This window comes from Python bivittatus, unplaced genomic scaffold (assembly GCF_059951505.1).
Source record: "Python bivittatus isolate LINGU-HERP-01145 unplaced genomic scaffold, Pbiv_v1 ctg000330_np1212, whole genome shotgun sequence".
In the NCBI taxonomy this organism is placed as follows: Eukaryota; Metazoa; Chordata; class Lepidosauria; order Squamata; family Pythonidae; genus Python; species Python bivittatus.
Genome location: NW_028277058.1, coordinates 28,467,511 through 28,482,329, shown reverse-complemented (window position 1 = coordinate 28,482,329; position 14,819 = coordinate 28,467,511). Strand labels below are relative to the sequence as shown.

At 35.9% G+C, this 14,819-nt stretch overlaps 1 protein-coding gene across 2 annotated transcripts in view; it reads left to right on the top strand.

Annotated features, from left to right (window-relative positions):
* The window catches only part of ATP2B1 (ATPase plasma membrane Ca2+ transporting 1), a 94,462-nt gene that overhangs the window by 65,600 nt on the left and 14,043 nt on the right, over positions 1–14,819 (top strand). The window contains exons 12-22 of one of the 2 annotated variants that reach the window (XM_088141881.1): positions 1,445–1,686; positions 3,062–3,299; positions 4,295–4,474; positions 4,549–4,636; positions 4,876–4,982; positions 7,023–7,214; positions 7,699–7,912; positions 8,142–8,353; positions 11,178–11,285; positions 11,718–11,900; positions 12,204–12,290. In XM_088141881.1, coding sequence (XP_087998007.1) covers positions 1,445–1,686; positions 3,062–3,299; positions 4,295–4,474; positions 4,549–4,636; positions 4,876–4,982; positions 7,023–7,214; positions 7,699–7,912; positions 8,142–8,353; positions 11,178–11,285; positions 11,718–11,900; positions 12,204–12,290 — 1,851 coding nt within the window. The remainder of the gene's footprint in view (positions 1–1,444; positions 1,687–3,061; positions 3,300–4,294; positions 4,475–4,548; positions 4,637–4,875; positions 4,983–7,022; positions 7,215–7,698; positions 7,913–8,141; positions 8,354–11,177; positions 11,286–11,717; positions 11,901–12,203; positions 12,291–14,819) is intronic. The other variant, XM_088141882.1, reaches the window with a different exon arrangement.

Sequence of the window (14,819 nt, the reverse complement as noted above, 5' to 3'; positions counted from 1 at the left end):
ATTTTAATGATACTGTTGAAAATTAACATTTATATGTAAAATGCTATCTTTGCATTTGCTCTTCAAAGTTGAACCCATTTTAAATTTATAAAGCATAATAAAGCCTGATTCTGGGTAATGTAGCATTAATGGGTCAAACTGATAACTGGCTTAATTAATGGATTGATAAAATGATGACTATTTGAACCATCCTTTGAAAGATGCAAACAAATGTATATAATATATTCTTAGAGTGTTTTTTTTTTCAAACTGGGTTCTGCAAAACCCTGGAGGCCTGTGAGTATTAAATGGGTACTGTGGAACTAAAAAAAAGAAAAGAAAACAAGACTAAGGCTTAATCCCTTACAGAGAGTGTATTTCCCCCCCATGTCTTCTGCAAGGAACTAAGAGGAAAACAAACTTTGAACACACTCAGCCATCTGATCCCATCTCAGTGCTGCTCTAAGAAATGTTGTATAGCAATTTTTCAGCTGACATTACGGTATTCTAGGACAGGGTTCCTCAACCTCAGCCACTTTAAGATGGGTGGACTTCAACTCCCAGAATTCCCCAGCCAGCCATGCTGGCTAGGGAATTCTGGGAGTTGAAGTCCACCCATCTTAAAGTGGCTGAGGTTGAGGAACCCTGTTCAGGATGTTGAAAAAGTTTGAAAATCACTGTCATAGAGATATATTGCAAGAGGTGGGAGACCATGTATAGAGAGGAAGAAGTGCCTTAAATGACTCACCACACCGCATATAATCCATGTTTGGCAGCTGCCAAATTCTCTGCAGCAGTCCCCACCCTGTTTTTGCAATCCCCAGATAGGCAGCAAAAACAATTTTATTGAGAAGCTATGGGCGTGGTCAGTAACTTGAATCTTATTTGCTATGTATCATTTTATGCAAGCCTCCACAACTGCAAACCAACGTGTGGTAATGTATGGTTATGCTTTTAGATTGCAATAGCTTGTAACAATTGTTTACTTTGATCTAATTAAAAAGACTTCCCATGTGGAAAACTGGAATACAAAACCCTGAAATGATAATACACATATGTGGGGGGGGGAGGGGTGTGTGGCTTATTGAGAAGTTATCTTCATCAATTCCTTATCTGAGATTAAAATATACATTTGATAATTGCACATGCACAAAAAAGTCAAATGGTTTTTTAAATTAATTTATCTGACTCCCGAATGTGAATAAAGCATAAAGTTGCACTTGAAGGCAAGTGGCAATTCTAAGTAATCCCATTGGGCTTTTAATATTCTACAAAATGTTCTTCATTTTAGTTTTCATAGTGTGCTTCTTGAGAAATGTGCTTTTGTTGAAGCTATGCATAAGACATTTAATTTAAGCATAGAATTCATAATTCACAAACGGTTTCCAAAAGATTAAATCCTAAATTATTGTGGTATATTTTAACTGAAACAAATTCCTTTTAAAAAAGATTCTTTGTCTTTCAGCCTCCTGAAAAGGAAGGTGGCCTTCCTCGCCATGTTGGTAATAAAACTGAATGTGCCTTGCTGGGATTACTTCTGGATTTGAAACGAGATTACCAGGATGTTAGAAATGAAATACCAGAAGAGGCACTCTATAAAGTCTACACCTTCAACTCTGCTAGAAAATCTATGAGCACCGTGTTAAAGAACTCTGATGGCAGTTTCCGGATCTTCAGCAAGGGTGCTTCAGAGATAGTACTTAAAAAGCAAGTTAGCTTTTGTATTTGGGAACTCTGCTGTATAGAAGTTTGATTAGATTCTTGAGATGGTATTCCCTGGCAGTTAAACACTATATTTGTTACTTCTCAGTAGCACTTAAAGCTAACTAATTTTAGAAACGTCTCATACGGCACTGGAATTGGCAGTATAACATAGTCTATTTAGTCTATTTGCTTTGCTAATGAAATCGAACAAGGTGCTCTCAAAGTGAATTTAAGGCTGTTTTTAATCTGTGTTAGCAACTGAAAGCTTTTGTTTGACATGATGCAGTGCTAGATTAATTTATAATCTATCTCTTTAACACAGCTCCTTAATTTTAGAAACAGTTAAGTCTTCCTTGGCCATTTTTCATTTGTTTATATTTTTTTATTTGAAAGAATATAACCAAGCCAAATATATTCTCCTTCATGATTTTTAAATGCAAAACTGGATTGATGATTGTACAGTTGAGTATGAATGAATTGGATAAAAGGAGAGTTGGGTGGTTCTTTGTGCAGCTATAGTCCCATAATCTTTTAATTTCAGCTAGTATTATGAATCTTATTCTTCACTGGATTTACTGTTGAAGATAATGGTATTTGCTAGGAAGCTTTTGCCAGTTCAGTTCTTGAACTTCCTTATTGTTGTGCCTTATTTATGGAATCCTGTAGTTAGCTATAGCTGTGAAAATACCACACAGGTAGGAAAATGCATTTTGAAGGCTTATTATTCTTCTATTAATAAAAAAAAAAGTTTGACAAATAGTGAAAGAAGTATAGTTCCTCTTGTTGAACTGGTTCTTTTATACTTGGCTTTTTTTTTTTTTTTTTTGGTGCCTTCTAGTCAATTTTGACTCCTGGCGACTGCCTGGACTAGTCCCTGCAGTTTTCTTGGCAAGATTTCAGAAGTGGTTTGCCATTTTCTCCTCCCTAGGGCTGAAAGAGAATAACCGGCCCAAGGTCATCCAGCTGGCTTTGTCCCAGTTTCTAGCCTAATGTCTTAACCACTACACCAAACTGGCTCTTACTTATGGCCTAACTCTAATATTTTTACCCTGTAGACTGGTTGAAAATATGGGTTCTTATGAGTTGCATTTGGTTCTCCCAAGCCATGTTACGTTACATTAGTACATTATGAATTCACAATGATTTATAACAAATTGCACGTTATCCTTTTCATTATTTTTCCTAACAATCTCCCAATTTCTATTCATCACTGAACCCTGGTACAATTTTTTTTCCATATCGTTCAGTGGAGTTGGATGAATTATCCATAAATTAAAAGTATTTGAAAAACTTGTTAGGTATTGAGACTGAGTTCTTCAAACTGGAAGAGTTTTCAATGACATTCAGAACTTTGAAATGGATTATATTTTGTTTATAGGTGTTTCAAGATACTAAGCGCTAACGGTGAACCAAAAGTATTCAGACCAAGAGACCGTGATGATATTGTAAAAACTGTTATAGAACCTATGGCTTCAGAGGGACTCAGAACGATATGTCTAGCATTCAGAGACTTCCCAGCTGGAGAACCTGAACCAGAATGGGATAATGAAAATGATATTGTCACTGGTCTTACATGCATTGCTGTTGTAGGCATTGAAGATCCTGTGAGACCTGAGGTAGGGCAAAACATCCTTCAGTGGTGATTTGAGGATTTAATAGCCATTGATTTAAGCTTTTGTCTTCAAGGCCTTTTTGCAAATGAGTAATAGCTATTCTTAGTGCTGTTTTTAGTGAAGCATCACACATCATGATCTTGTGGAAGATAGATTAGCTCCCACACTTCTTTGGGAAAAACTGCCTTTGTTCTTCATTAAAGATTAGTGATTGAAATAATATTCATTATAATAGGCATATGTATTTAATCTAAAATTGCTTAGATGTCACAGAAATGGGTTCTTACTCATTTGAACAATTCTGAAGCTATTTCTTCAAAATGCAGATGTAATAATGCCTTTCTGCTATATGATGTGATTTATATAGTTTTACTTTTCATATCTACTGCCTAAGAACTAGGTTTTGTCTCAGTATTACAGTAAATTCTTTGTATATCAATTAAACAATAACTTGTTCTAGTCTCTCATTTTGCCTGAACTAGTAAGTCAGCTTATGGTAAGTATAAAATCTTATACTGATGTATATATTCGATGAGTTGACTGTCTCAGTTATAGTAGGATGATTAGACAACTTAGTGCCTTTCTAATGTTTTAAGTTGCAGTTCCCAGATTATTTGTCATTGGATTCAGAGGTTGATGGGAGTTTAACTCCCAAACATTGGGAGGATACCAATTACCTAACTGTGACCATAGGAACACTATAATCATACATGGCTACTTAATATATATCTTTAGGACTTGAAAGGACAAGTTAGGTACAGATCATCCTGGAGAATATCTATGTGGTCACTTGAAGTTGAAAATGACTTGATGGCACATTATCAATCAAATATACATAAAATGTATTATGTCAGTATCAAATAACATTCAAGTTACTCACAAATTCATGGAACTGTTAAGCCTTACTATTTGGCCAAATGCAGTTTGAATCTATTTTTTTCAAGCAAATTAATCATTGTTGAGAAATAATTACATAAATAGCTTTTCCCTCTCCTTAGGTACCAGATGCAATTAAGAAATGCCAGCGTGCTGGTATAACTGTCCGTATGGTTACTGGTGATAATATTAACACTGCTCGTGCTATTGCTTTAAAATGTGGTATTTTGCATCCTGGTGAAGATTTCTTATGCCTAGAAGGCAAGGAATTCAATAGACGAATACGTAATGAAAAAGGAGAGGTGAGTATGGTTAATATTCTTTTTTTTTACTTTTGAAAACTTAGTTATGAAACTAATCTAAGCTATCTTTACAGATAGAACAGGAGCGAATAGACAAAATTTGGCCAAAACTTCGGGTACTTGCAAGGTCTTCCCCCACTGACAAACACACGCTGGTGAAAGGTAAATAAAAACATTTTCTAACAGGCTTTCCAAATACAAACATCTTTTTGGTCAATCAGTTCTTCTGCAGCTGGGAACAGCTCTTGAGAAATAGGAGACTGTACCTTATTATGCGGCATAAATATTGGATTTAGGCTGCAATTTACTCAATTTCAGTAAATGAATGAATGAATGATTGAAATTTATCATTTTCAGTATAAATTTGTACTGTTATAACAAATACTTCTTGTTGTTTCTAGGAATAATAGATAGCACAGTTTCAGAACAAAGGCAGGTTGTGGCAGTGACTGGTGATGGTACCAATGATGGCCCAGCATTGAAAAAAGCAGATGTTGGCTTTGCTATGGTAAGGAGTGTAAATAGTATAACTGTTACTAATAAGTGCTTTTGTAAAGTGAAACGTCAGTCTGGGTTCATGCTGAAGACTGAATACAATTAACTGACACACAGCACTGGGCAAAGCAGAACTGATTGTAGCTTCCTGTGTTTTTTGTCCTCTGCTCAGATTGCCATGGGATAATTGCATAATTAAAGATGAGGTCCAAATCTGATGTCCATATACAAAATTATAATCCTCGTATATAAACTTAAACAGGACTACAGTTGAGTTCCAGAATTAAACTGTGATTATTCAGAGAGATAGTAATGCAGTTTTCTCTGGCTAAAAAGTGATTAAATGTGTCTTCAATTTTTTTTGCGAGTAAATCTATAACTATATATAATTATGTGTTAATGTGAAGAATGTACAAAAACCTTACTTATAGATGTATTCTGGTATGATATTAATTGTTAAAACAGGTGCAATTCTTGGAATATTTCTGGGAATGGTACTAAAATGACTGGGGAGGGAATCACACAATGAATTTAAAACTTCAAACTGGAAATACTTTGACAAGGATAGCCTTGTTTTAAAGTTTGGTGTAAGATTTTAATGTGCTGCATGCTAACTTTAAACTCATTGAGCACGTAATTCTGAAATCAGCATTCTTGTGTTTTGCTTTGCTTTTTGCAGTAAAATTGTGACAATGCATCTAAGATAAATGTGGTCTTTTATTTGTATAGAATTTGGTGTTGGTTATATTATTTAACAGAATACTGAACCATGTGATTCTCAACACTTTTTTATAATGTGGAATTTGTAATGTTGTGTTTTTCTAGGTAGTAGAAACCAGATATTCTAGTTATACTTGTGAGTGTTTAAGCTGTAGATGTTTCCCATACCACTGTAATGCAGAATTTTAAGTTTTATAATCAATTTCCATTTAACTGAGGCCTCTGGGTAAAACAAGCAAACCTGTATGATTGCATATGATATCAGTAATGAGCGTTCTGCTCTGAATAATTAAATATTGGCTGTTTCTCAGATTACATAGATGCAATGATTTGTCACTAGAACATAATTTCATTGTTTGTCAAAGTTTTAAGGAACCACACCTTGAGTCTAAAACATACTGCATACTGCCTCCTTATCCTAGACTATGCAGAATTTAATTAATGTAAATGGAATGTTCAGAAGCTGTTCTCCTGTGCCATCTACTGGCTTTGAAAGTTATCTAGAATTAGAAGTCAAAAGTGCTTGATATAACAGCCGTTTTTACTTTTTCAATTAAATGAGAATTGTGCAAAATGTTGACGAAAGGCAAGTAAATCTTTGTGTAATTCTCATTACTGTTATCAAATGGATATATTATAACAGCTGAAGAATGGCACATAATTTTCATTCCTTCCCAATAGAAAGAGATTCAATATTTTCAAAAGCTGTAAGGATATTGTAGTATTGCAGTTATGCATGTAAGTATATTTAGCTAAGCTCCACTGAATTCAGTCTACTATGTCAGTATCCATCAATAAGATTTTTCATAGAAGCTTCCAATGCAGTTGATCTTTTTGCATAAGTATTGATATGAAAGTGCCTACTTAAAAAAAAGTGGGCATGACAAAACAATTTTGAGTTCATTTAAATTTCATGCTCTAAGACAGCATTATCCAGCTAATGGATAGCTTTTCCACTATTCAAGATTTTAAAAATGTATTAAAAGTTGAAGGAACAAAATCATTGGCTCCAATCCAGTTTCAAGGATTGTTTAATTGCAACATGTCATTACTTCCATGGTAGCTTATAAGTCACAAGGAATTGTATGCCAGCAAATGAATGGACTGGAAGAACAAACTTGAAGGAATCTGTGCCCAGGGTAAATGGCAGGCCACAAAGAAAGCCTTCTCCTCTGCACTTGGTAGACTGCAGGAACACTGATACGTCTCTCTATTCTTCCTCATTTTTCTGACTGATAACAGATTGGGGGGCTGATTTACATGATTAGTATACAGCTGAACTGTCATAATGCTCATGGGTCATATTGTGATTTTGTTTTGTTTCGTCTTTCAGGGTATTGCTGGAACTGATGTAGCTAAAGAAGCTTCTGATATTATTCTTACAGATGACAATTTCACAAGCATTGTTAAAGCAGTTATGTGGGGTCGAAACGTATATGACAGTATCTCCAAATTCCTTCAGTTCCAGCTTACTGTTAATGTAGTAGCTGTAATTGTTGCTTTCACAGGAGCATGTATTACACAAGTAGGTATTATGTATTCGTTTTCATGTAATGGAATTAAATCAGATTGAATCAGATTTGGTTACTTTTGAGAGTGATTTCTTATTTGGTAGATTTATGTCTCACCCTTCCCCAGGAGCTCATGAGGCTCTCAAATCTTTTTATCCCACAACAATGTTCCTGTGAGGGAGCTGGGTTGAGAAAGAGTAACTGGCCCAAAGTAATGCAGTGAGTTTTCAGAGCCAATGTGGGACTAGAACCTGGGCTGGATTTCACCAGTTACCTACCTCAACATCTTAATCACTGCACCACAGTTTAAAGTACAATGCCAAACCTTGATGGGAAATATTAAGTTAGATTGGTTTCTTAGGATATGGTTTCTTAGGATATTGGTTTCCTAAGATATTTGGAAACCTGGTTGGTTTCTTAGGATATTTGTGATTATATTAGGAAACTTGGTTTCTTAGGATATTTGTGATTATATTAGGAAACATGTTGATTTTACAGGATTCTCCACTTAAAGCTGTTCAGATGTTATGGGTAAATCTCATAATGGACACATTAGCTTCACTTGCTTTGGCAACAGAACCCCCCACAGAAGCACTTTTGCTGAGAAAACCTTATGGTAGAAATAAACCTCTCATCTCACGGACCATGATGAAGAATATTCTGGGTCATGCTTTCTATCAGCTTGTGGTTGTCTTCACACTGTTGTTTGCTGGTAAGAATATTATAGTTCAAACATCTGTTGTATACTTTCTGAGCTCTGCTTGCTTTATTGTGAGTGACTAAAACTTCAAATGCATTTCTTCAATATTTAAAGGAATGCTAAAGGACACTGACATGTTAATGGGATGTTAAGAGAAAGACACGTTAAAGAACATTAAAGGAATGTTACAAAAAATCTGAATTTAGGTGGAATTTTGAGAATATTTATGTCTTGTTCACAGGTGAAAAAATCTTTGATATTGATAGTGGAAGAAATGCACCTCTTCATGCTCCTCCTTCAGAGCACTACACAATTGTGTTTAATACATTTGTGATGATGCAGCTATTTAATGAAATAAATGCCCGAAAAATTCATGGGGAAAGGAATGTATTTGAAGGAATTTTCAATAATGCTATATTCTGTACTATAGTTCTTGGAACATTTATTGTACAGGTGGGTAGATTATTTAAATAAAGTCATACAGAATTTGGAGGGGTAGAGTTTTTAGAGGCCAGTGATTGTTAATGTATAATCAATATTAGCACAGGGCACCCCTTGACAGGTTCGGAATTTCTTTATGTGTAAAACTTACCCTCTTACCTGTGTGTATCACATTAGAGGATATTTTGGCCTACGCAAATGTGGTTTTATAATTGATAGTGTACTTGATAGAAATATGTCTGTGTCAATGTTAATTTTTAATATTACTGTTAAACAGGCATTGTATGTTCATATTACACTCAAGTTGGCATGTGGGAAACTTCATAATTAAAATGTGATCACATAATTTGGTATTGTACAAATCAAAGAGTTAATAACTTACAGTGGGGCAAAAAAGTATTTAGTCAGCCACCAATTGTGCAAGTTCTCCCACTTAAAAAGATGAGAGAGGCCTGTAATTTTCATCATAGGTATACCTCAACTATGAGAGACAAGATGGGGAAAAAAATCCAGAAAATCACATTGTCTGATTTTTAAAGAATTTATTTGCAAATCATGGTGGAAAATAAGTATTTAGTCAATATCAAAAGTTCATCTCAATACTTTGTTATATATCCTTTGTTGGCAATGACAGAGGTCAAACGTTTTCTGTAAGTCTTCACAAGGTTTTCACACACTGTTGTTGGTATTTTGGCCCATTCCTCCATGCAGATCTCCTCTAGAGCAGTGATGTTTTGGGGCTGTCGCTGGGCAACACAGACTTTCAACTCCCTCCAAAGGTTTTCCATGGGGTTGAGATCTGGAGACTGGCTAGGCCACTCCAGGACCTTGAAATGCTTCTTACGAAGCCACTCCTTCGTTGCCCGGGCAGTGGGTTTTGGATCATTGTCATGCTGAAAGACCCAGCCACGTTTCATGTTCAATGCCCTTGCTGATGGAAGGAGGCGTTCACTCAAAATCTCACAATACATGGCCCCATTCATTCTTTCCTTTACATGGATCAGTCGTCCTGGTCCCTTTGCAGAAAAACAGCCCCAAAGCATGATGTTTCTACCCCCATGCTTCACAGTAGGTATGGTGTTCTTTGGATGCAACTCAGCATTCTCTCTCCTCCAAACACAACGAGTTGAGTTTAGACCAAAACGTTCTACTTTGGTTTCATCTGACCATATGACATTCTCCCAATCCTCTTCTGGATCATCCAAATGCTCTCTAGCAAACTTCAGACAGGCCCAGACATATACATTAAGCAGGGGGACACGTCTGGCACTGCAGGATTTAGTCCCTGGCGGCGTAGTGTGTTACTGATGGTAGCCTTTGTAACTTTGGTCCCAGCTCTCTGCAGGTCATTCACTAGGTCCCCCCGTGTGGTTCTGGGATTTTTGCTCACCGTTCTTGTGATCATTTTGACCCCACAGGGTGAGATCTTGCGTGGAGCCCCAGATAGAGGGAGATTATCAGTGGTCTTATATGTCTTCCATTGTCTAATTATTGCTCCCACAGTTGATTTCTTCACACCAAGCTGCTTGCCTATTGCAGATTCAGTCTTCCCAGCCTGGTGCAGGTCTACAATTTTGTTTCTGGTGTCCTTCAACAGCTCTTTGGTCTTGGCCATAGTAGAGTTTGGAGTGTGACTGTTTGAGGTTGTGGACAGGTATCTTTTATACTGATAACAAGGTCAAACAGGTGCCATTACTACAGGTAACGAGTGGAGGACAGAGGAGCCTCTTAAAGAAGTAGTTACAGGTCTGTGAGAGCCAGACATCTTGCTTGTTTGTAGGTGACCAAATACTTATTTTCCACCATGATTTGCAAATAAATTCTTTAAAAATCAGACAATGTGATTTTCTGGATTTTTTTTCTCATTTTGTCTCTCATAGTTGAGGTATACCTATGATGAAAATTACAGGCCTCTCTCATCTTTTTAAGTGGGAGAACTTGCACAATTGGTGGCTGACTAAATACAGTGGGGCAAAAAAGTATCTTTAAACCCAACATGGGGTTCTTTATCAGCATATCCATGCATTATAATTATTTTTGGAAGATCTCCTTCAGGTCCTCCTTCAATCCAAGGAAAAGAGGGTATTCATCTGAGAGCCATCTCAGTGATGGAGCCCAGTTGTGAAACTTCTTCCCCCAGAGATAAATAACCCGGGGGGTTCTGGTGTAGGATAGTATATAAATTTTTATTTGTTTGTTTGTTTTTTAAATTTATATGGCTGCCCATCTCACAAGAAGTGACTCTGGGGGGTATACAGCAAAAATATAAAACAATAAACATGTCAAACACAGTCATATTAAAAAAATGTATTATATGGGCGTGTCCCATTTTGGCCTAATATCCATACATTTATTAATGTGAATTGGGAAGAGTAATAAGTTTTTAAAATGTCCATGTTTTCTGGAATTATACAATGAAAATTTGGAAGTCATGAAGAGAACCTTGGATTTATGAAACTTACGGTACAGCACAGAACATTTTCTTGCTACAATGGGAAGCAATGCCATTCCAATTTTACAGTTTTAGACTGATGACATGGGTCTACTAACTGCTTATGAACTGGTTCTTTATCAATGTAATGACTAGAATTACCAGTACTATGCTGTGTGTTCCAGATTTCACAGTGTCTGTTTTAGATATATGTTTTTGTTTTCTCTTTTCATTTTCTTTTTTGTATTGCTTTTCCGCTTCCTTTTATATAATAAAGCAGTAATAGAACTTTTTAAATAATTACAGCATTTTTTATCTGTCATACTTTATTGTTATCATAGAAGCCAATACCTTCATTTTTGATAATTGTAAATAGCTAATAAATTCATTATTTTTTCTTAACAGATACTTATTGTACAGTTTGGTGGGAAGCCTTTCAGTTGCTCTGAGCTTACAGTAGAACAGTGGCTATGGTCAATTTTTCTAGGAATGGGAACACTTCTTTGGGGCCAGGTATGTAATACTAGTTTTATAGTTCAGTTGCTAAAATTACCAAGGCTTGTGTTTCAGAATGCATTTTACTCTGTGTAGAGATTTTTTCATTGTTACAATTTTCTCCATGCTGAACTACTACTGCTATTTTAAACTTTGAAAATTCAGAACAACAAGGAAAAGTAAGCAAATAATACAGACTTTTCCTGGTGCCTCCAGTTATCAATTCTTGTGATGATCTATTGCATCCAAATGCATAGGAATATTATGCTGCAATATTGACTAGCTACCATTTATCTAAACCTTTTCCAAAGAAACAGTGAAAAACTTTAAGCTAGTTATTTCTGATTTAAAGCCATTTTGGGAGGGAGGCAGGAATCTAATTCTCAAATGGAATTTGAACATGACAAAGCTTTCATAAATCTGTTAACTTTTTATTTCCTATTGTTATAGTTGATATCAACAATTCCAACCAGTCATTTGAAATTCCTTAAAGAAGCTGGCCATGGAACACAAAAGGAAGAGATTCCAGAAGAAGAGTTAGCAGAAGATGTGGAAGAAATTGATCATGCTGAAAGAGAGCTACGGCGTGGTCAGATCTTATGGTTTAGGGGTCTAAACAGGATACAAACTCAGGTATGGTCTTGAAAAGGTAGGAAATAGAGTTGAGGGCTTGTAAATTTCCTCATTGTTCTTGGTATTGGTTTGGGTTCTGGTGATGAAATGTGTGAATGAAATCTTTATATGGGAAAAAGGTTAGCTGTTTAATCCCTCAAATTCCTTCTTTACTTCATCACCAAATGTGCTTCTCACCTCTTTACCTGCTCTATAAAAGTGCCTTTTTTCTTTACTTTTTATGTGTTGTAGATGGGATGCTCCTTTCTCTTGTTCTCTCTCTCTCTTGCTGAGCAAGCTGTCACAATCTCTGATTCCTTGCAGATGGATGTAGTGAATGCTTTCCAGAGTGGAACTTCCATTCAGGGGGCTCTAAGGCGGCAACCTTCCATCGCCAGCCAGCATCATGATGTAACAAATATTTCTACCCCTACACATGTAGTGTTTTCCTCTACCACTACTACTACTACTACTACTGCTTCTACTACTGTGGGGTGTGAGTGTGTGTTCCTAAGTGCATGAAATTAACATTTCCTCATTCACACACCTAACGTTTCATTCTTTCCTTCAGTCCTTAAATTCATCATTAAAGTTTTTTCATACTTTTACCTTCAAAATGGGAGTCCTAAACCCCTCCCCCTTTTTAGAGGGCTACAGCTCCAGTGGAACAATTGCAACAATTCTATACAGTGAAAGCTTGAACCTGCATATGGTGCCTTCATACTTGCACGGAAGAGGCCTTTCCTGAAAAATATTTATAGTAATTGCTACAAATATTTGAGTATATGCCTTCAAGTCTGTGAACAAGAAGATATACAAACTTATTCATTGAAATGCTTAAAGCTGGTCCAAGACAAATAGATCATGTTTACTTCTGTAACTTCAGTATGATATGTAGATAATGAGGGAAACAGCTTTAATTTGTAACTGCAAAATTAGCACATATATTTTTCACAAAGATTGCTATTTTGTGTGCTAAGCTCCTTCTTGAATTAGCAGTATTTAAAGTGAAAATACATAAATTAGTGCTATAAATATTTTTGTTAAAATGGCCTTTGTGTGAAAGTTAGAATCCTATTATGTGTGTTAATAGAAGATTAGATGGATAGATTTTGTCTCCCAGTAATGTCACTCAAATGACACTGACCTCTTGGAGATATCCACATATTCAATACTGATGTTTACGGGTAAGAAAGTCTTCACTGGCAGGCACGTTATGCAGAATGCCACATGGTGACCATTCTATGTAATGCCTAAATGGAGTTACAATCTTTAGCTATGGAAAAATACTTAGAATCTGAAGGATTCTAACCAGAGAAGGGATCTGAAGGATTCTAACCAGAGAAGGGATCTGATTATATTTGAATTAAGAAATATATATAAACATGCATTCTATAAAGTCTTTTTTTTAGATTTTTTTATCCCGCCTTTATTATTTTTATAAATAACTCAGGGCAGCAAACATACCTAATGCTCCTTCCTCCTCCTATTTTCCCCACAACAACAACCCTGTGAGGTGAGCTGGGCTGAGAGAGAGTGACTGGCCCAAGGTTGCCCAGCCATTTTTCATGCCTAAGGCGGCACTAGAACTCAATCTCCTGCTTTCTAGCCTGGCGCCTTAACCACTAGACCAAACATGCTCTCAAAAAAGCTTACTGTCATGGCACAAGTGAAAAAGAACTATAGAGATAGAAATAATGTTTCATCAGTGTTCTAATGGGGGCTTTTGATAAACATTGCTTCCTAAAAGAGACTTTCATGTCTTTGGATCATAATTCAAAGTTCTATTTGAAGCAGTAGACATGTAGAAAATATAGTGGATAGAATATCGGGCTCAAGTTAAATATTCTGAATATAAGATGATCATGAGTTGCATTTCATACTACTGAAACTGTAGGCATAAGGACTATTCTGTATTGCTTACTATGGATTTTAAAATACTTTTTTTTCATTCATAAAAATTCTTGTTTTCTCCATTTAACCAGCCATTATTGTGTTGTTGCCTTCCTTACCTTACTTATTCCAACCTAAATATTAATGGGAATGCCTAGTGTTTATAGCACACATGCATCTTATTTACTGTTCATCGATTATTAAAAAGCAATAGTTAGAAAAGCCCCACAAATTACTTCAATTTTAAATGTACTACATATATCAGAGGCTTTGTGCTTCTTTTTTCTTCATAATTAATCTATTTGACATGCAAAAATGGTATATAAGGAGCAACTTGTGAGGAATGGGGAAATCATAAGAAAAACTAATTAGAAAAAATATGAGAAAGAAGGAATTTGTACAAGTGCATTTTCTCAAACAAGTTCTTGTGCGTTGTTATGAATGCCAGTGTGCATTCATAATACTTCAGACAGCTTCACGCTGAACAGTCAACAATCACTACAAGTGAGGCACAGCTTTGGGTCACATAGCCATTTAGAGTCAGATATAATTGAAGTGGCATATAAGCATAAGTAGATAAATGTACAGAAGCAAATTACCTTGCTACTACTACTTTTTGGGAGATGAAAATTTGGAGCCCTTTTAAACAGGGAGAAGCTGTAGAGCGATGTTGGGAAAAAGACAGGAGCTGTTTATATCTCCAGCAGCTTGAGCATTAACTGTATTGGCATCTGCAGGATATGGGAAATCCTAATTGAGGAAATACCTGTTTCAGGAAACAGCTGCCTCCAATAAGATAAATGAAAAGATTGGATAATATATGTAATTAGAGTTGAATTGCTTGGTTCTTGGTATTCTCTGAGCTTGCTTCTCTTTTTGCAGATGTTTCATTACCAAGCTAGGTAACATCATCAGTTGCCTAGCCTGGTGATGAAATGTCTGCAGGAAGAGAAGCAAGCTCAGAAAACACAAAGAGCCCAATAAATAAAAATGTTTAGCTAGGAATGCACAAAAGCACATCGTCAATTTTAAAATCTTTGGGGAGAG